Source organism: Nanorana parkeri, unplaced genomic scaffold (genome assembly GCF_000935625.1).
Source record: "Nanorana parkeri isolate BGI_ZX_2015 unplaced genomic scaffold, ASM93562v1 scaffold1171, whole genome shotgun sequence".
NCBI classification, from domain to species: Eukaryota; Metazoa; Chordata; class Amphibia; order Anura; family Dicroglossidae; genus Nanorana; species Nanorana parkeri.
Window position 1 is genome coordinate 468128 of NW_017307439.1, and position 20145 is coordinate 488272.

General features: G+C 43.7%; 1 protein-coding gene across 1 annotated transcript in view; it reads left to right on the plus strand.

Annotated features, from left to right (window-relative positions):
• Positions 1-1354: 1354 nt before the first annotated feature.
• The window catches only part of TMEM45A (transmembrane protein 45A), a 22704-nt gene continuing 3913 nt past the window's right edge, over positions 1355-20145 (plus strand). The window contains exons 1-4 of the mRNA XM_018568320.1: positions 1355-1380; positions 12444-12652; positions 15942-16154; positions 17505-17689. Of these exons, the coding sequence (XP_018423822.1) occupies positions 12463-12652; positions 15942-16154; positions 17505-17689 (588 nt within the window). The 5' untranslated portion in view covers positions 1355-1380; positions 12444-12462. The remainder of the gene's footprint in view (positions 1381-12443; positions 12653-15941; positions 16155-17504; positions 17690-20145) is intronic.

Below are 20145 nucleotides of genomic sequence, written 5' to 3' on the forward strand. Positions count from 1 at the left end.
AATGTCACTGCTGCTTGTAATATAAAGATGTGGAGATACAGGAGACACACTGGCACTTCTGCTCTATTGCCAGTGTTCTCCTACCAACGCGTTTCTGGGGACATGCCCCCTTCTTCAGAGCCTGTGTCCCTGGAGACGCATTAGCAGTTGGCAGCAGAGACGGTGTAATAAAATAGACAATTAGTTGCGCTAGGAAAGATGTGAATAGTCACCAGCTGCAACAATGTATGTTGAAAATCTTGAACAATGTAGCTAATATGTTGCGCTTGGTGTTTGCTGATCTACTAAGTATTAAATCACCTGGTGTGTGTCTTTAAACTTTGTAATACTTGCTTTCCTTAAAGTGACATTAAACCCTCAGATTTTTTAACATAAAACAATACTGTAATGTGTGCCTTACTGTAATCCATGGTTGTTTCCCTTCTCTTTGCTGCTCTTCCTTTTAAATCTGTATCTGTTCTCATGCTGGGCAGAACTTCTGTTTTGCAGCAGATTGCCTTGTCTCAGGAATGGATACATGGTGTCTGTGTATACGTTTCTATGGGCTTGTAACCTGAGCCAGCACTATAGGAAGAGGCCCTGAGCTGAAAAGGGAAGTTCTCCCAAAGCATGAGAAGAGATGAGGATTTAAAAAGAAGATCAGCAAAGAGAAGGGAAACAACCACGGATTACAGTAAGGCGCACATTACAGTATTAGTTTATGTTAAAAAATCTGAGGGTTTAATGTCACTTTAAGTAATATAACAGTGGTGATTGTGATATTTCTAAATAATAAACGAACTTAAGCCCTTATTGTTAACTTGGTGATTTCCTAAGTCGACTTGCGTGTACACTTGCTTAGTGTATAGTGTATAAGTGATTTTATGAAGATGTATCTTCCACTACATCACACAAAATAAAATAATATATATACAATTAATATATACAATATGGCAACCCTAGATGTTCTGCATTTCTTTTTTTTACCTTGACATACACTTTACATTTTTATTATCAGCTCTCCCATCTCAGACACTAGAAAGGAATTCCAAGTCCTTCCTATGCCTAATCCAGCCTTCCTTTCCACTGCACAAAGTACATTGACTTCTCCATCCCGAACACAAGACATTTCTCCAGCTCGCTCTACTTTATCTCACCTGCAGTATCTAATACCAGCCACTGGGGGGAGAAGGACGTACACGTGGAAAGTATGGACTATATAAGCGACAGCGAAGAGAGCCAATCAGTGACCTGAGCTGAGCCCCGCCCAGTGCTGCTTCTGCCAATACCCGGTGCCAATCACGTCTTTTGCTGGACTGGTACAGGCGATGTATTCCGTTGTGTGAAGTTGGTGTGTGTGAGGAGGTGACGTGTCCCGGCTCCCATCACATCTCATAGTTGGTGAGTACATCCTCAGAGATCAGTGATTGCATCTTCCAATACACATCACAGTCCTCCATCAGATGTGCCATGTATGATGCAGATCTTGGAGCTTCATTCACATCACATTCCAGACTTGCTGGTTCAATGCATTGGGAAAGTTTTCCAAAGTTGAGCTGCGCCAATCGGCATTGGTGGACGCAAAGAAAATAATTGTTCTCATTGGGAGGAGTTAATCAAAACGGGAGCTGACAGAATCTGGAGCCGTTGCCCATAGCAACCAATCTGCAGCTTTGAAAATGGAAGCTGATGTGCTCTGTTCACACAGGAAATGCGTCGTGGTGTGCGCTATGGAAAAATGCAGCATGTGCCCGTCGCTGCATCTCAACTTACCACAGCTTGTGGCAATGCGCCTTTTGGTGCGCAAAGATTAATAAGGTCTTATTTGTGACGTTTAGTAATGGCTCCTTCACATTAGCCTGTACTGCAGGCACAATGTGCTTTGCGATTCACTATAAAGGGTTAATCACATGTTGGCACCAGGACTTCACTAGTAATGAGAGAGTTAATCACATGTGGCACTAATGATTCACTGGTAAAGGGTTAATCACATTTTGGCACCAGGTATTCGCTATTAATGAAAGGGTTACTAACACGTAGACACCAAGGATTCACTCATAATGCAAGGGTAATCACATATAGACCGCCAGGATTCACTACTAATGTAAGACTTAATCCCGTGTAGGTACCCAGGATTTATTAGTAATGAAAGGGTTCATCACGTGCAGGCACCAGGGATTCATTAGTAATGAAAGGGTTAATTACATATAGGCACCAGGCATTTACTAGTAATGAAAGAATTAATAATGTGTAGGCACCAGGGGTTCAGTAGTAATGAAAGGTTGATGCCCATGTGGGCACCAGGGATTTACTAGTAAGGAAATCACATGTAGGCACCAAGGATTCACTGGCAATGAAGAGGTTAGTCACATGTAGGCACCAGGGATTCACTTGTAATGAGAGGGTTAGTCACATGAAGGCACCAGGGATTCGCTAGTAATGAAAGGGATAGTCACATGAAGGCACCAGGGATTCGCTAGTAATGAAAGGGATAGTCACATGAAGGCACCAGGGATTCGCTAGTAATGAAAGGGCTATTAGCATGTAGGCACCAGGGATTCACTTGTAATGAAAGGGATAGTCACATGAAGGCACCAGGGATTCGCTAGTAATGAAAGGGATAGTCACATGTAGGCACCAGGGATTCACTTGTAATGAAAGGGATAGTCGCACGAAGGCACCAGGTATTCGCTAGTAATGAAAGGGATAGTCGCATGTAGGCACCAGGGATTCACTTGTAATGAAAGGGATAGTCGCATGAAGGCACCAGGGATTCGCTAGTAATGAAAGGGATAGTCACATGTAGGCACCAGGGATTCACTTGTAATGAAAGGGATAGTCGCACGAAGGCACCAGGTATTCGCTAGTAATGAAAGGGCTAGTCGCATGAAGGCACCAGGGATTCACTAGTAATGAAAGGGCTAGTCGCATGAAGGCACCAGGGATTCACTAGTAATGAAAGGGCTAGTCGCATGTAGGCACCAGGGATTCGCTAGTAATGAAAGGGCTAGTCGCATGAAGGCACCAGGGATTCGCTAGTAATGAAAGGGCTAGTCGCATGAAGGCACCAGGGATTCACTAGTAATGAAAGGGCTAGTCGCATGAAGGCACCAGGGATTCGCTAGTAATGAAAGGGCTAGTCGCATGAAGGCACCAGGGATTCACTAGTAATGAAAGGGCTAGTCGCATGAAGGCACCAGGGATTCACTAGTAATGAAAGGGCTAGTCGCATGAAGGCACCAGGGATTCGCTAGTAATGAAAGGGCTAGTCGCATGAAGGCACCAGGGATTCGCTAGTAATGAAAGGGCTAGTCGCATGAAGGCACCAGGGATTCGCTAGTAATGAAAGGGCTAGTCGCATGAAGGCACCAGGGATTCGCTAGTAATGAAAGGGCTAGTCGCATGAAGGCACCAGGGATTCGCTAGTAATGAAAGGGCTAGTCGCATGAAGGCACCAGGGATTCGCTAGTAATGAAAGGGCTAGTCGCATGAAGGCACCAGGGATTCACTAGTAATGAAAGGGCTAGTCGCATGAAGGCACCAGGGATTCACTAGTAATGAAAGGGCTAGTCGCATGAAGGCACCAGGGATTCGCTAGTAATGAAAGGGCTAGTCGCATGAAGGCACCAGGGATTCGCTAGTAATGAAAGGGCTAGTCGCATGAAGGCACCAGGGATTCACTAGTAATGAAAGGGCTAGTCGCATGAAGGCACCAGGGATTCACTAGTAATGAAAGGGCTAGTCGCATGAAGGCACCAGGGATTCGCTAGTAATGAAAGGGCTAGTCGCATGAAGGCACCAGGGATTCACTAGTAATGAAAGGGCTAGTCGCATGAAGGCACCAGGGATTCACTAGTAATGAAAGGGCTAGTCGCATGAAGGCACCAGGGATTCACTAGTAATGAAAGGGCTAGTCGCATGAAGGCACCAGGGATTCGCTAGTAATGAAAGGGCTAGTCGCATGTAGGCACCAGGGATTCGCTAGTAATGAAAGGGCTAGTCGCATGAAGGCACCAGGGATTCGCTAGTAATGAAAGGGCTAGTCGCATGAAGGCACCAGGGATTCACTAGTAATGAAAGGGCTAGTCGCATGAAGGCACCAGGGATTCGCTAGTAGTTAAAGGGTTAATCAGATGCAGCTACTAGGGATCGGATAGTAATGAAAGAGTTAATCATGTGCAGTGATATGGGATTTCTTGGTAATCATAGATATCCAGGAGCCTGTACATAGGGATTCGCTAGTAATGAAAGGGATAGTCGCATGAAGGCACCAGGGATTCGCTAGTAATGAAAGGGATAGTCGCATGAAGGCACCAGGGATTCACTAGTAATGAAAGGGCTAGTCGCATGAAGGCACCAGGGATTCGCTAGTAGTTAAAGGGTTAATCAGATGCAGCTACTAGGGATCGGATAGTAATGAAAGAGTTAATCATGTGCAGTGATATGGGATTTCTCGGTAATCATAGATATCCAGGAGCCTGTACATAGGAAAGGGTTAAACACACAGCCATCAGGGACAGGAGTGTGGGAGGTGCGTGTGCTACTTTGTATCATAGAAATCGAGTTGGTTACATTGTATGCAGTGAGCACGCTGCACTGTACATACTGTACACGGATCTACCCCGGGATCATATATTGAGAGGTGGTGGCGTGTTCAGCGCTGAGCACAGATCTCCCCACAACTCGCTGCTAGCGGAGCAAAGTTGGTGAGTACATCTGCAGAGATCAATGATTGTGATTTACACTCTCACGGCACGCAGGTCACAGGGAATGTACTCCGAATCTCAGAACTCTTCATTCACATGTCTGATCACTTGGTTGAATGATGGGAGAGCCGTGCCTGTCCTAGTGTGCAGATGGGCTGTGGGTGAAAGTATGTTCCCTCTGTACTGTCCGTGTCAGCCAGTGATCCCAGTCACGTAGACGATGCCGGCTGTGGAACTTCCCTGTGTGATGTGTACAGTGTCCAGACTCCACTCAGTAAACTTTCAGCAACTTTTTTCTTTTTCTTTCCTGTTACTGGTGGAAGGCTGAGCTAGACGCATGCTGTGTACTGGGCTGTATACACATTGAGGTGTCTGCAGTAACAGCCTGAGGCGGTGAGGATTATATAGAGACTTCTCCTTTAAACTGGTCTTTCACTGGTAGATTTGTTTTCGGAACATTTGGTTTGACTTTCTTTTAGTTGACGATCCATTTCAACCGTAGCGACGAAACAAGTCGATGGAGCAGGATGGAACATTTTTCTTGAACAAACAAAATTCTAAAAGTGAAATGTGGTTTTCCATTACGGAAACTCCATTCATTCCAAAATCCAATGGAATTTCGAAGGACATTCGTCAAGTCTCTGATGGCATGATTGAATGGTCCAATCAGATTTTACGGATTTATATACCAGTGTATGGCCAGCATTAGCCCCATTCACACCTGAGCGATCTGAAGCATTTATCCAGCAACGCTTCAATGCTGGACACTCAGATTTCCATGTCATTCTATTGTGCATGTTCATCACGCGTGTTCATCACGCAGTTCTGGCAACAATACATTTCAGAAGAAGCGCCTGGAAAACATCTGAAATGATGTTGTGCCTAATAATAACTGTCTAACCAGTTAGGCGAACATACAAGTACATTATTTACTTCTGTGTTTAAGATTCTGCTTGTGTCTTGATGTAGTCAGACGTGACGCAAATGTAATAGAAATCCAACAGTTCTGGGAATGTCAGATCCTTAGTTCCCCCGACTTTTGTGCCGCTTGCCCTTTGATTACATTCATTCAGTCACAGATATTACAATTGAACTTGTTGCTGTAGTGCCCCACTGCTACTGCTAACACCAGGAGTGCACATCCGGCTTGTGAAATACTCTTTACATGTAGGCCTCATTCACACTGGAATCGGTCGGCACGTACAGCTCCGTGCTGCGTGCACGGCCGTATCTGGCAGCTCCCGGGAAGGACAGGTGCTGTGTGTGATTAGTACGCAGCACCCGCCCTTCTCTATGGGAGTACGTGGCCATATGCCCCCTTACGCTCACCCCAAGTGCAGGTCCGTACGGGTGCGGGAGTCCCGGCTCGGACGCAGACAGGATCTATCCTGTCAGCGCACGAGTATGATCACCCGCACCCGTGCGGACGTGCAGGGCGGGTGAGCGTAGTGAGGCGTACGGCCGCGTAGTCCCATAGAGAAGGACAGGGGTTGCGTACTAATCACACTCAGCACCTGTCCTTCCCGGGAGCTGCCAGATACGGCCCCGCACGCAGCACGGGGCTGTAGGTGCCGGCCGATTCCCGTGTGAATGAGGCCGTAGGCTCAGTAAAGAGTGCCACTGGAGTACCAACATGCATACACAACATTGCTGCCCAACATTAGAGTAGGGAATGGTTAAAGGAGAACTATGGGGTTAAGGATTTTCCCCATAGTTCTCCTTAGGGTAACGGGAGGACACAAACTAGCGTCCTCCCGTCACCCTAGGCTCAGTATACCGCCAGTTGTAGCTTGCGGTATACTGAGACGCCGCAGCTGAAGCGGATCCCGACAATTGTGCCGGGATCCGCCCAGCTGCGTGACTGACAGCTGGCTCTGCCTATCTAGAGGCAGAGCCAGCTGTACCCGCCCTCTCCCCCGTCCGCTCCGCCAGTCAGCGATGGCGTATCGGAGCGGGGAGGAGGGAATCCAGCCCCTCCCCTGTCACGGCAGAGATCGAGAGGTGAGTGAACGCCGGTATGTGTTCGCTCGCCTCCCGATCTACTGGGCCGACCTGTGACAGTCTCATTGTCACAGGTCGGCTAGAACTATGAGGTGAGTGAAAAGCACTCACCTCATAGTTCTCCTTTAACATCTCTGTCAGGTTTTTTATTTGTCCCTATGGGCATATTTCCATTCACTTCTTGTTCTGAAACAAGCAAGAATTAAGAGGACATCTCTCCAAAGTGAAAGGAAAAGCTTTCTTGGATAGTTGTCACTAGGGTTTTCCGGTATCGAGTACGAGTACTGATATTTTTTCTTCCCGGTACTTGCCGATACAGAATACCGATACCGGTCCCATTAAGGAAGCCAATGCGGCGTGTAAGGACTCACCACCCACCTTCCCGATTAGCAGGGAAGCCGTCTCCATGGAGCCGGCTTTCTGGCCAATCACGAAGCTGTGGGTGGGTAATGACTTGCCACCTGGCTTTCCGATTGCCCAGCTTCTCGACCAATCAGGAAGCCGGGCAGCGAGTCATTACACAGCACCTGGCTTCCTGATTGGCCTGAAACCGGCTGCATGCTCCCTCATCACCAGGGTATCGGGCTAGGCATCAGCGCATTTGGGTGAGTACGAGTATTCGCCAAAATACACGGTATACTAGTATCGATATCGGTGCATCCCTAGTTGTCACCAGAAAAGGTGCCCTCATTGAATTATGTTCCCTCACCTCCCATTCCAGTGAAAGCCAAAAAAGTTTGGATTTTCCCTTAATTCCTGTCCAGTGACAATGTTCTCATGGATAAATAGGGTGAATCTCTCCAGTGTGGACAAAGCCATCAACAGCTGACAGTAGTTCTAACCCTCCAGCACTCTGTCCAAAGTGAAAAAAAAGTTTTGGCTTTAGATGCAACTTAACTGTGTGACTGACCGAGAGCAGTTCCCTTCATCCAAATTCTGAGAACAAAGACCCCTCAGGATCCCTCTGGAATCTCTCGATCAGGGGTAGGCAACCTTGGCACATGAGCTGTTGTGGAGCTACATGTCCCATGAGGCATTGCAAGGCTCAGCCAAAGGAGTGATGGGATTTGTACCCGCTGGAGTGCCAGGGTTCCCTACCCATGCTCTAGGCAGATCCTGAACAATTTTCAGTAACAATTCTCATCTAGAGTCTTCTTCTAGAGGACCTGAAAAGCAATTAAAAAAAATGCTAAATGGGTCACAGACTTGAGTGAAAAGTAGGATGTGTGACCTAACCCAACCATCTTATGATGTCCTCTGGACCAGTTTCTCCCTTAAACTGGACTCCTCTAGTTTGACAACTACGCTAGTTTGAGGCAATGGAGGAGAGAGAACGAGCTGTTTGCCTGGCCAGTCCTGGCTCTGGGGGAAATAACAGTGGTTGGAGTTTTCTTCATTGCGTTATTATGTAAGAACTCTCATTTGGAGCATTGCCTTATAAATAGGGATGCCCCGATACCACTTTTTCAGGACCAAGTACTTCCCCTCACGTACTTGCCGATACCAATTACCGATACTTTTTCTTAAAGGGACAGGCGACATAAAAAAAAAGCAATACAGACTAATGATTTAGGCCAATTTCTTTATGATTATGAAGAACTCTGGAGTCAAGGAGGTGTTAATAACCTGTGCAGAGAGAGGTGTTTAAACAGCATTGTATGTGGCAGACAATAGATGTCTCACCCCCACCTCTATTCAAGCTTGGCTTCTCCATTTTTAACTAAATGGCCTCTTTCACACCTCTTTTAAACCAGTCCTACTCCCTGTCTTGGATGCGCACTTACCTGTCTTCAAAGGAGTGACAATCTTCCTTCAGCTGTAGGTATACTGCCGGATCCTGACCAGAGGGTTTGGCTCTTCTATGCTGTGTCATGCGCTGGTGTAGCTGCTGTTTTGTTTCACCGACATACAATTCTGAGCACTCCTCACTGCACTGAACTGCATACACAATGTTGTTCATCTTGTGTTTTGGCGTTGGGTTATTAACATCTTCTAGCTCCAATTATGCAAATGCAATCAACACCTTGTTTGCGATTAACAGATTATGTGGATTGGAGCAACATTCACCATATGTATTCCCAGAGAATTTTTGAACAAGTCATTCTGAATTGAGAAAGCTGGTTGGATGACCAGTGAAACGTCTTCAAGAAAAAATACAGCAAGTCCAGTTGCCTTGACTTATTCTTTACAGATACTTCTGCTCTTAGTTCCATCGCACAGGGAGCTGGCTCTGACAGCGTATCCAGTTGGGGTACAGGCATTGCCATTACAGGAGCAAATAAGGGAAGTTCATCATCCGGGTTTACATACACTTTAAATACAAGTCTTTGGGCTGGTCCAGTGACGTTGTGGGTTCTTCATCCTCAATGGCAGTGGGAGGTCCTTCTTCCTGGACAGAGCAATGCTTATAGAATGACTGTCTTGCAATCCAGGAGTACTGTGCGCCCTGTGAATCTATGATGATGACCCACCAGGGGGGTGTGTCCATGACAGCCGGAGCCCCACAGGAAGTGGGTTGGATAATGCTGGCTATAATCCACCTCGAAACGGTAAGTCTGATGGGGGACAATTCTGGGGATAAGGTGAGTATTGTAACGGGAGCTCCTTATTTAATTTTAAAATTGACAAGGCAGCATGTTTTGTTTTTGTTTTTTAATTTTGTTATTCAAATTGGAGTTCCATCCTAAAGGTCAGTTGACAGTGTATATCTTTTATGAGATATTAGATTATGCCATGGAAACGACTGCTCTAGATTATGCCATGGAAACCAAATGCCCCTTTCATTTCTATGACAATCTGCAATGCTGTATATTTAGTTCTGATACATTCTCTGCAGATATTAACATGTAAATGGTATTAAAAGCGACTTTTCCTTAAATAAGCTTGTTATTTATGTTTAGTGCCCTTTTCCTCTGCGTTAGTCTCTTGCGGTGTGCGTGGTGTCCCTCGTCCCCGAGGATTATACACATTATGACTGCGCTTTCCCTGTGTATTCCCCCAGTGATTGCAGCTCATTACTGAGAAATATTCTTCCTTAGTTCCCAGGTTCTCTTTGATCCGTGCATGTAAAGGCAATTTGTAGCAATAAAACAGATGAGACCATATGGATTTCCTGTTTGATTGGCTGAGATAAACTTATTATATAGTCTAGTTTATGCTCAAAGTCTGCATTAGTTATGTGGAATTGTAAAGGAACATTTATTTGATATCACCTGCGCTTTTAGCTCAGAAGAGGAATTAGGGGCTTTAAGTCATTTTTTTGGTCCCAGTGGTGGAAAAGCAATCATTTTACTACAATCCCTTTTTAAATTAATAATCATTTACTACAATCACCCTTCAATTAATAATGCACAGTTGGTAAAGAGTGTAAACCTGCAGCAACCAATCAGAATCCACCTTGTACTGGTCTGGCTTTAGAAAAGTGAATTCAGATTGGTTGCTATGGGGGACTGCAGATTAGTGTTCTTTTTTTCATTAAGGGAATGCAAACATCAGCTATCTTAGTGATCAGTAGAAACACCTTTAAAACAAACTACTGATAGAAAGGTTAGCTGTGTACCACTGAAATGTAATAGCTGTCACCTGCGGGCGCGTTCCTCAACTACCGGTATTTTAAAGCGACACTAAACTCAGGAGTTAAATCTTAAAAATGCATTTAAGTACCTTCACTATTAACAACAATGTATCTTATTTGTGTATCACTCAGCTGTAGATCCTCAAATCGTCTCTGAATTCATACTAACACTATCCTTCCTTCTGGAGGGTGGCTACTTTTGTTCCCCATGGTCCATGCGTGTGTTGTAAAGAAGCCACCGCTCCAAGCTCACTCCCGTCATGGCCTACAATCTCATGTTTAGTTTACAATACACACAGGGACCATGGGGAACAAAAGTAGCCACACTCCAGAAGGAAGGACAGTGTTAGTATGAATTCAGAGATGATTTGAGGATCTACAGCCGAGTCATGCACAAATAAATACGTTTTTGTTAATAGTTAAAAGAGAACTATGGGGTAAGTGGTTTTTCCCCATAGTTCTCTTAAGGGTCACGGGAGGACATATACTAGCGTCCTCCTGTGACCCAAAGCTCAGTATATTGCAAGCTACAGCTCGCGGTATACTGAGACCGCCGCAGCCAGGACGGATCCCGCCAATGCTTTTGAGGTCCACCCAACTGTGCCCGCCCCCTCTCCGTCCATTCCTCCAGTCAGCGCTAGAGTATCGGAGAAGGGGGGGGGGAATCCCTGGGGGAGCGGTGACTGACAGTCACGGCTCTCTGCAGGGAGACGATCGAGAAGTGAGCGAGCGACGTTATGCGTCGGCTCGAACTATGAGGATGACTGATTTTCACTCACCTCATAGTTCTCCTTTAAGGTACTTGAATGCATTTTTAAAGAATGATTACCTGTTTAGTGTCACTCTAAACTTCTGAAACTAAAGGCTCAAGTGTTGGCTCAGAGAAACATTTACCTTTTATCAAAAAAGCCTCATCTGTGCACCTCCTGGTCCTGGTTTCACTTTGTTACTATGGGACTGACTTCCCCACTTGCTACGCCCTACTCACCTGATTCCCTTTTCCAATAAAAGCACTCTTATTGCACGTTGAACAACTCTCTTTGTACAGAAAGATGTCGGATGGGCAGGAATTCTGAGATTCCTGTTCTTAGAAAGGATTTTTACATAAATATGGCAGACAGGTTGGCTTTAAAGAACTCTTGAATTAAAAGAAGTATCTCTGCAACGTAATTCTTTAAGCCCCCAAAGTTGACTAAGTGCGCCATCAATTCTGATCCATGCTGTGGTTGATGAGAAGCATGGTCAGACAGCTGTGACGAGACAATGCTATGTAAATAAGAACTTGTAAGAAAAACAAAATAGGCTTTATCCAAATGTGGCTGCAAAAGTGGAAATACACTTTAAACCTAGGTGTGTGTTTCATGTTGAGCAGATTTTCCTCACTCCCTGTTTGGTCACCATACTTCTAACCTTTCCTCACCCTATCCAAAATAAACTTAGCTAGCATGGACATTATAAATTGTTATAGGAGTAAAGGCTCCAAAATCTACTTTAAAACAAATGGCTACTACAACAGTGGCTACTTCCCTTCACGCATCCTTATATCTGTTCCACTACTGGTTCACAGCAGCCAGACGCACTGAATGCATGGCTGCTGGTGTGCAATGGAAGAAACAGTGCTGATGTGTAACCCACTCAGTCAGTTTTATTGGTCACAGTTAGAGCTGCAGCTAACGATTATTTTCAAAATCGATTAGTTAGCCGATTATTAAGTTCGATTAATCGATTAATCGGATAAACAATAAAATAAATATAAAAAAATGGCTCCAGTGATGGGACTACTAGTTTGATGCAGTGCAATGTGGTTGTACTGTGTCAGAGTCACAAAGGGCATTAGTGCAAAATAAGTAAATTGCCTTGTCTTTGCCATAGTGCATCTGGTATGAAATGACCTCTTCAAGAGAACTGCGCTCTGCAAAGCGTCTGTATAAAATGGCCACATATCCCACGCTTATAATAACTCTAGAAGAATGACAACCTTTTTATGAATTCATATGTACTCCTATGATACAAATGCAAACTTGTAAGCATCTCCTATCCTGGAATGCATATCTGTATCCCCATCAAAGGTTGTAGGAAAAGGGTTTATCAGTTCTCAATAGTCTTCTTCTTATTTTAAAGCAATGCCCTGTTTTCAGATGAAAGTTCTTCTTTTCCTATTAATCTTTTTGTTTCCTTTACAGAAATTGAACTACTGAAGTGATGGCTAATTTTAAGGGTCATGCACTTCCAGGAAGTTTCTTCCTTATCTTTGGCCTGTGGTGGTCTGTGAAATACCCCCTGAAATATGCCTGTCGAAAGCAGAAAAAGATTTGCTGGTTTGGTTCCAAAGTTGGTTTCCAGCGTGTGGAGGTGATCGAAGGAGCAGTGAAAGCAATATTTGCTTTAATAGGTAAGTCAAGTCATTGTGCTTGTTCTTTTCATGAAGTGCCTGTGTCACAGTGACCGGACTTGAGCTTATAAATCTGAGCGTTCTCATTTTATTGTCATGTGACAAGGGCAGTGTGTGTCATGTGACAGGGAGAGGCATTACCGTGTTCCTTCACATATAAAGGCTGTACACTGGACAGTTGGGCACGCCTCACCTTTGTTCACTGTTCATTTTTGAACTTTGTACTTGTCATATTGATATAGCGTACAGGAAATTAAAGACATTCCACCTTAAACTTTACTGTCTGGAGTGCTTGATTCACTTACTGCTTTTTAAATTCCTTGGGGACAGCAGCAGTGAGATTTTCCCTCTATAGTTCCTGGCTCTGTCTTGTTTGTCTGCTGCCAAGCAAGGAGCTTTACTTTTCCTTCTAACCTGTACCAAACAAATCACCGCTCCCATTCTCATGCTGATTCCCCACCTTGAGAATATCCCAGGTGCAGGTACTGAGCATGTCTTCGCTCCAAAGTTTCAAATTCTATACAGTATCTGCACTCCAGGGGTCTTCACCAAATATAAAAATTTTATTCCAAGGTTATAGACACACTCTTCTTCCCCCAGCATGGCCACCTGAGTTTCACCCAACGTGCTTAATTGAAGATTCTTCACTTGTTATATATAGCCCAAGGGAGAAAGTGGGCTCCCCTAAAGCTGGCCATACACTGCTCACATTTTGAACCGTGGGAGCTGTGGGTGGCCCTGTCGGCACCCCACGTGTGACAAAAGTCATGTTTTTTTTTTAATTGACTTTTGTGGAAGCAGTTGGTCGGAAAATTCGGAGCCAAACAGCACCTGCATCTAATTCTCTAATCAATTGCCGGCATCAGGGATTCCGCCATCAATGCTGCTTAGCACAGGGCTGACCTAGAAAAATTCTAAATGTGTGTGGCCAGTTTTGGCAGTGGGTGGAACAAATGGGCAGAAGGGCAAATATGTGCAGATGCCTCACTGCCGCATATCAAAGATTGACTGGTTTTGGGGTAGTATTATTCTTTTTTTAAAGTTTGCTTTGGGTCTTTCTTTGTATTATTAAAACCGCCTACTGTCCCCCCTAATAAATGATGAGATAGGCCTAGGTCACATTTGCAATTTTGTTGCTGTCGATAACTTGACATTGAGAAGATTGCTACAGAAGGCAGAGAAACGACTCTCCTGTTTCTACAACATCTCTCTCTCGCTGGCTGGGGAGATTCTGCAGCATTTCCACCAGCGAAGGAGGGACACTGTAGAAACAAATAAATTGTGCCCTCTCTAGCGTTCCCGTTGATGAGGGACATGATCACTAGTGTTTTATAGCTCTTACTGCTGCGATGAATCATTGTGTAAACATTAGGTTTTCTCTGCACAACTGAAAACTAAAATAGCTGAATATGTGAAAAAGAAATTGGCGCTCCCCCTGCTGGCTAAAAAGAGTACTGCATAATATTAACATATTTTAAAACCTTACTTTTTTATAGTCCTGACCATCATAAATGAATAACACTCAATATTGCCTTTAGGCTGGCATTACACTATTGGGCTGTACTGCACATGATCGTGCATTGCAGTTCCATTAATTTTGGATTAGGTGGGGTTTTGGCCATGCTGGGGTGCGCTAAAAATAATGCATAGTGCAACGTGATTTAATGTGCTCCCTTAATGCACTGTGAACATTTAAACCAACTCTTCGAGTTAGTGATGGCGCATATGATGGTTAAAAGTACTAAACTCTTCAAGATCCAGTTTTACAGGAAAAAAAATATTATCTCTTGCCAAGGGATATATTCAGATGGCATTTAAATAGCTGGTCCTGCATGTGTCTGTGGATCTATCGGGCACATGCTGCACACAAGGAAATAAGAATTTCTGTTGTACCTGGTCTGTGGAACTCTCTGTCCTCTTCCCGGATCACACAAGCTCTGCACCAACTTTTGATCCATTTAAACCCTTCCTGAAAACTCCTCTTTTCAGGCCAATCTGTTGTATTTTCCAGTTCCCTTTTCCTCCTGACCTTTAAATCACTGCTGAGGCCAATTAGAGATAACTCTGAGCAATTACGATTGTAAAGCCCTATAACCCTGATACACTGTACTACAAGTCCCTAGGGCCCAACCTGTGGGCTTTGGCACTTATTATGTGGCCCTCAGGGTCCCTGCACATAGTAGCCTGTGTTTTCCTTACCTAGGTGCTCACTCAAGCCAGAGAAGGAAAAATATAATTTTTTTAGTTTGGCTTCAAGTAGTTAAATGTTTTTATTTCACTCTTGTCACTTTTTCTTCTATTTTTATGTTTTGTTTTTGTTTTTCTTTTTTTCTTGGATCCTATATAATCGATCTTGCTGAGAGAAATGTCAAATGTGGTCAGTCATTTTTAATTGGACTGTAGGGAGTGCACATGTAAAAGCATTGCATTGTGAAGGGGCTCTAATAGGGATCTTTTGCAGTCTCATGTCATATCTATCTATCTATCTATCTATCTATCTATCTATCTATCTATCTAACTTGTCTGAAACATGTTTCCAGTTTATCACAGTCTACTAAAACATGTCTCTGGTCTTCAATAACTCCTACACCAAGTTTTCAGTCTCAGACAATCCCTTTTGGCATGCCCCCCCTAGTCTTTGACCATCGCCTGTTGCATGTCTACAGTCTCTTGACAGCTTTCTGTACCATTGCATTTGCTGAATATTATTGTTTGGCCCTTTGATGTCAGAGGTTGCATTTGAGTCCCCTATATCATGAGAGTTGACCACTACTGTAAGTTCTTTTCAGAAGGGAACTCTTTTTGATGTTGCGTATGTGGACATTGTATTATAAAGGAAATACCACCCCCCCCCCTCACTGTGGAGTAATGGGTCTCTTTTTAAAACACCTATAGTCACACTTTATTATTTTGCTCTCTATGGGTTTGATGGCTGAAGAATGATTTGTGGTTGCTTGCACTGTTTATAAGGATGAATGTGTCTTTGTATACGTCTATTTGTATGTTTTGGAAGTAGGAGAGTACGTAGGTCCCAATGGTCATAGGTCATAGGGATGCTATGGCTTTTGCACATATTAGCGGTTGATAGACTTTCCAAAGTCATACCTTCTTTTTCTGACCATTGTTCTGATCCCCCACAGATGAAATCCTGGAATCTTTATTAACATATACGCCTACCCTTTAAACTCCCGCACAATATTTTTTTGTTCTGTACACCCTTTATTACTGGCTGGGGTGTATATAATACCCACCGCTCTTCTTTAAATGAAGACTATGTTTTTGTCCTCAGGAATATTGGCTGAACAGTTTGTGCCGGACGGTCCTCACCTCAAGCTGTACAATCATGAAGAGAAGCATTGGGACCACCTTATGAACTGGCAGCACTCCACCATGTATTTCTTCTATGGCATCTCGGGGGTGGTGGATGTCATCACCCACACCACAAAAGCTGTTCCTGTTGCAATGGATAGACTGATGCTCGCCATTGCTGTATTTATTGAAGGTGTTTTATGGCATTCCTGTTCAGTTTGTGTCATGTAAACATTCTCCCAGTTGCATATTAGGCTAGGTTAAGCTGAATGTCCTTGCTTCACTCAGTGGTTGCATCAAAAGCCATTCATGGCCCTGTAGTAGAACTTTGTGAAAGTGCCTTTTGAGTTACGTTCAGTCAGAGAATCTGGCAAAAGGAAGAGATGGATTGACTTTATTACTCCAGGAAGAACTTTCTTTGTTTTAACTTTGGATAAAGAAGGAAAGGGGTTAGAACCTCTGCAATGTGTCCCTCTTCAGCTGTACAATCTACTTTGGATCTACCAAATCTATGTGATAGGAGGACCTACCTAAATGATCCAATCAATTTGTATCCAATCAGGAACACTTTTGAACTACATAGTTGTTGTTAGATCTCAAGTAGATTGTACAATCAGATTGTAATGTGTGTGGTGAGCTTATGGAAGATTTACTCTCCATTCCTGTCCCTGTGACATTTGTCCATAAGCATATTATGGCAAATCCCTCCTGGGGGCCTGTAAGTTTTCGCTTTACTGCGACGTTACAAGGGCTCGGGAATTCTGTAAAGCAAACCTTTTAGGATAGCAAGGTTACTTTAAGAGTGCGATTTCCTGTGAGGAAAGGGCTCATTTTGGAGATGGGTCTTTTATAAATATAGTATTATCTCCCAGTAAGTGCAGCGTATATCATGGTATTATCTCCCAGTAAGTGCAGCATATATCATGGTATTATCTCCCAGTAAGTGCAGCGTATATAATGGTATTATCTCCCAGTAAGTGCAGCGTATATCATGGTATTATCTCCCAGTAAGTGCAGCATATATAATGGTATTATCTCCCAGTAAGTGCAGCATATATCATGGTATTATCTCCCAGTAAGTGCAGCGTATATAATGGTATTATCTCCCAGTAAGTGGAGCATATATAGTAGTATTATCTCCCAGTAAGTGCAGCATATATCATGGTATTATCTCCCAGTAAGTGGAGCATATATAGTAGTATTATCTCCCAGTAAGTGCAGCGTATATAATGGTATTATCTCCCAGTAAGTGGAGCATATATAGTAGTATTATCTCCCAGTAAGTGCAGCATATATCATGGTATTATCTCCCAGTAAGTGGAGCATATATAGTAGTATTATCTCCCAGTATGTGCAGCGTATATAATGGTATTATCTCCTAGGAAGTGCAGCATATATCATGGTATTATCTCCCAGTAAGTGCAGCATATATAGTAGTATTATCTCCTAGGAAGTGCAGCATATATCATGGTATCTATCATAATATCTATATTATGATGGTAAAATACATTCTAATAAGAGATACATTTTCTCTGCAATTCAGGATTCCTGTTCTACTATCATGTCCATGGCAGGCAGGAGCTGGACCTTCACATTCATCTGCTCCTCTTGTTTGCGGTGTTTGGTGGAGCGCTGTGTATATTCCTGGAGGTCTTCTTCCGTGGAAATATCATCCTGGAGCTCTTCCGATGCAGTCTGTGTATATTACAAGGCAGTTGGTTCTGGCAGGTAAGTGAGGGCAGGGCAGGGTCACATTGTATGATGAATGAGGGCTATATGAAATCTTTAGGCTCCGCTGACAAACAAATGATTCTGGCCATGAGGCAATCTGTAACAACAAAATCTGGTGCATTTCATTTAAAACAGTGGCATCTGATCATGTGTATGTTAAAGCTAAACTCCAGGCACAAAGAGACACAAATGAAGGCAGCTTCGTACTTATTAAGTCATTCTTTTTATTCAAGCAGTGTAAGTAGCTCACTGAGAGAGAAAGAAGCAGCACAAGGAGCCAGCATCAGTTGTGCTGCAATCTCATTTACTTACATTGGACATGCTGATACAAAGAGAGAGCAGAGTGTTAGAGAGATGAGCTGAGCATTCTGCTTCTTCTCTTTTCACTGTCCAGTCACAGGCTGGGAGAGAGGCAATACCTGTAAGTGTTACTTAAATGCAGCAGAGAAAATCCAGGTCTTCTGTCCTGTCAGACAAGGCTTTGCCTTTATACACGTCATAACTGAATGTACAGAAATACAAATCCTCTGGCATGTAAAACAGCTTCCTTCTATGTATTTCATCTGTGTACTTAGCTGTTTGCCTGTAGTTCAATCTTAAAGTAAGCCTGTGTTGTCTGCTACAAATCTATTTTAAGGCTTAGATTTGAACAGAAAGCACCATGAGACACCACAGCACATTAAAACATGGGGGCTGTCATTGCTGACTTCTCCTGAAAATGCTCCTTGGCTGTTATGCAGAAACCGTGGCTTCAGTACTTTTTAGGTCACAGGTTGGTATCAAGTGTGTGAAAATGAGGATTCAGTTTTCTTTCTGACTTTTCTGAGATGTGTGCCTGCTCCAGATCACTAGAAATGTGTCACCAGCACACAAAATCAAAAAACATCCATTTATTGACGCATTCTGTTTCTCATATATAAGTGCTTTCGGGGCCGCGCTGGGTCTCCTTCATCAAACTCGGAGATGTTATCTGCACCTGTACTGGGTTATGGCTACCTGACAATGGATAAGCTGGCCTCCGAGGCCGGTGCGTCCACTGCCAGCTATAACCCAGTGCAGGCCGCACCTCCGCTTCAGTCATTGGTTTCTAGGACCACTGGCGTACAAGTAACCGATTACGTCATGCAGGGCTACCTATGGGGAAAGGGGGGTACAGCCAGCCCTGCCATAACTCCCCGCCAATGTTTTCAGGGTTCCCCTGATCATCTCGGCGACCCAGGACCACGGCAGAGGGTGTCAGGATGGAGAGCAGGAGCCAACTAAGGAACGTCCATTCCCAGATCTGCTCTGTGATGAGTGAAGCAGGACGTGCTGTGTTCCCAGCTGAATTGCCGGGTAAACAGACAATCAAGCACAACACTGTATTTGATTGTTCTTGTCTCCATAAAGAGAAGCTGTTTCCTCTAAATTCTGCCACATAGGGGCTTGTTAGCCTCTTTGTACTAGCAAAAGTTAAGTAAAAAAAAAAGAAGTGTTCAATTAAAAAGTAAAAATGTAAAAATTAAAACCAAGCCTGCTGCCCCCTTCATCTGATTCAAATGGACAAGTGTGCGTAAGGCAGTTCTAACAAAACAATAAATAAATAAACAGTGCATCGGTATCAACATCAGCACTGTGTCTGGGGATACAAACCAGCAGCTGTGTGTTGTAGTGCAGCTGCTGGTGTGAATGCAGCCTAAATGGCAGACCGCAGTACGGACGAAAACTGAATGACCTTTCTGTCCAGACTGTGATTCTGCCCTCTGCTCGAAAATCTTACTCACCAGATCTCCTTGAATGTGAATTCACTACCTCTGCTGTAGATTGTCATCACATTTCATTTCATGCAGTCACCGGTCACCAGGATTAGCGGAATCTCTCATGCTCAATGAATCATTATGGCAGATGTTTAAAGCTTGGTGTTGTCATTGGTTGGAGCACTGCTGCCCTCAAGTGGTCATTACAATATTTGCAGCCTTGTACAATCATCTACCTTGTCACAAGTAATGCATACTTCTAGAAAGAATGCAGCAGTGTCTGTGCTCATAGTTCTTCGATACTCTTCAAAGCTTCATTTGTCTAGAGAATCAAACAGCTGTGAGGACCAGGTGTTGTCTGGATTCTTTAGAGAAAAGAGACGCAGACTATTTTATTCCCTCTTGATAATGCTGTTTTTTGGGTTTTTTTTGGTTACTATTGTGTATCTGTCCCTAGCTGCAGTAAATCGAGATGACACAGGCTGGATGCCAACAATTAAATGTTTTATTTAGACAGAGATAAGGCTATTCAAACTCTATGGATTGTTCCGGTTATATCACATATTTAAACTAGAAAGCCATGATTGTTATTTCCAGCAGTAAGCAAAATAACAATTGAAGCCCTGGCTAATAAAGATAAGGTGCTATAGTCGCTTCATTTTTAATGTGTACAGTAAATAAATGAACTCTGGAAATACAAACATTATATATATATAT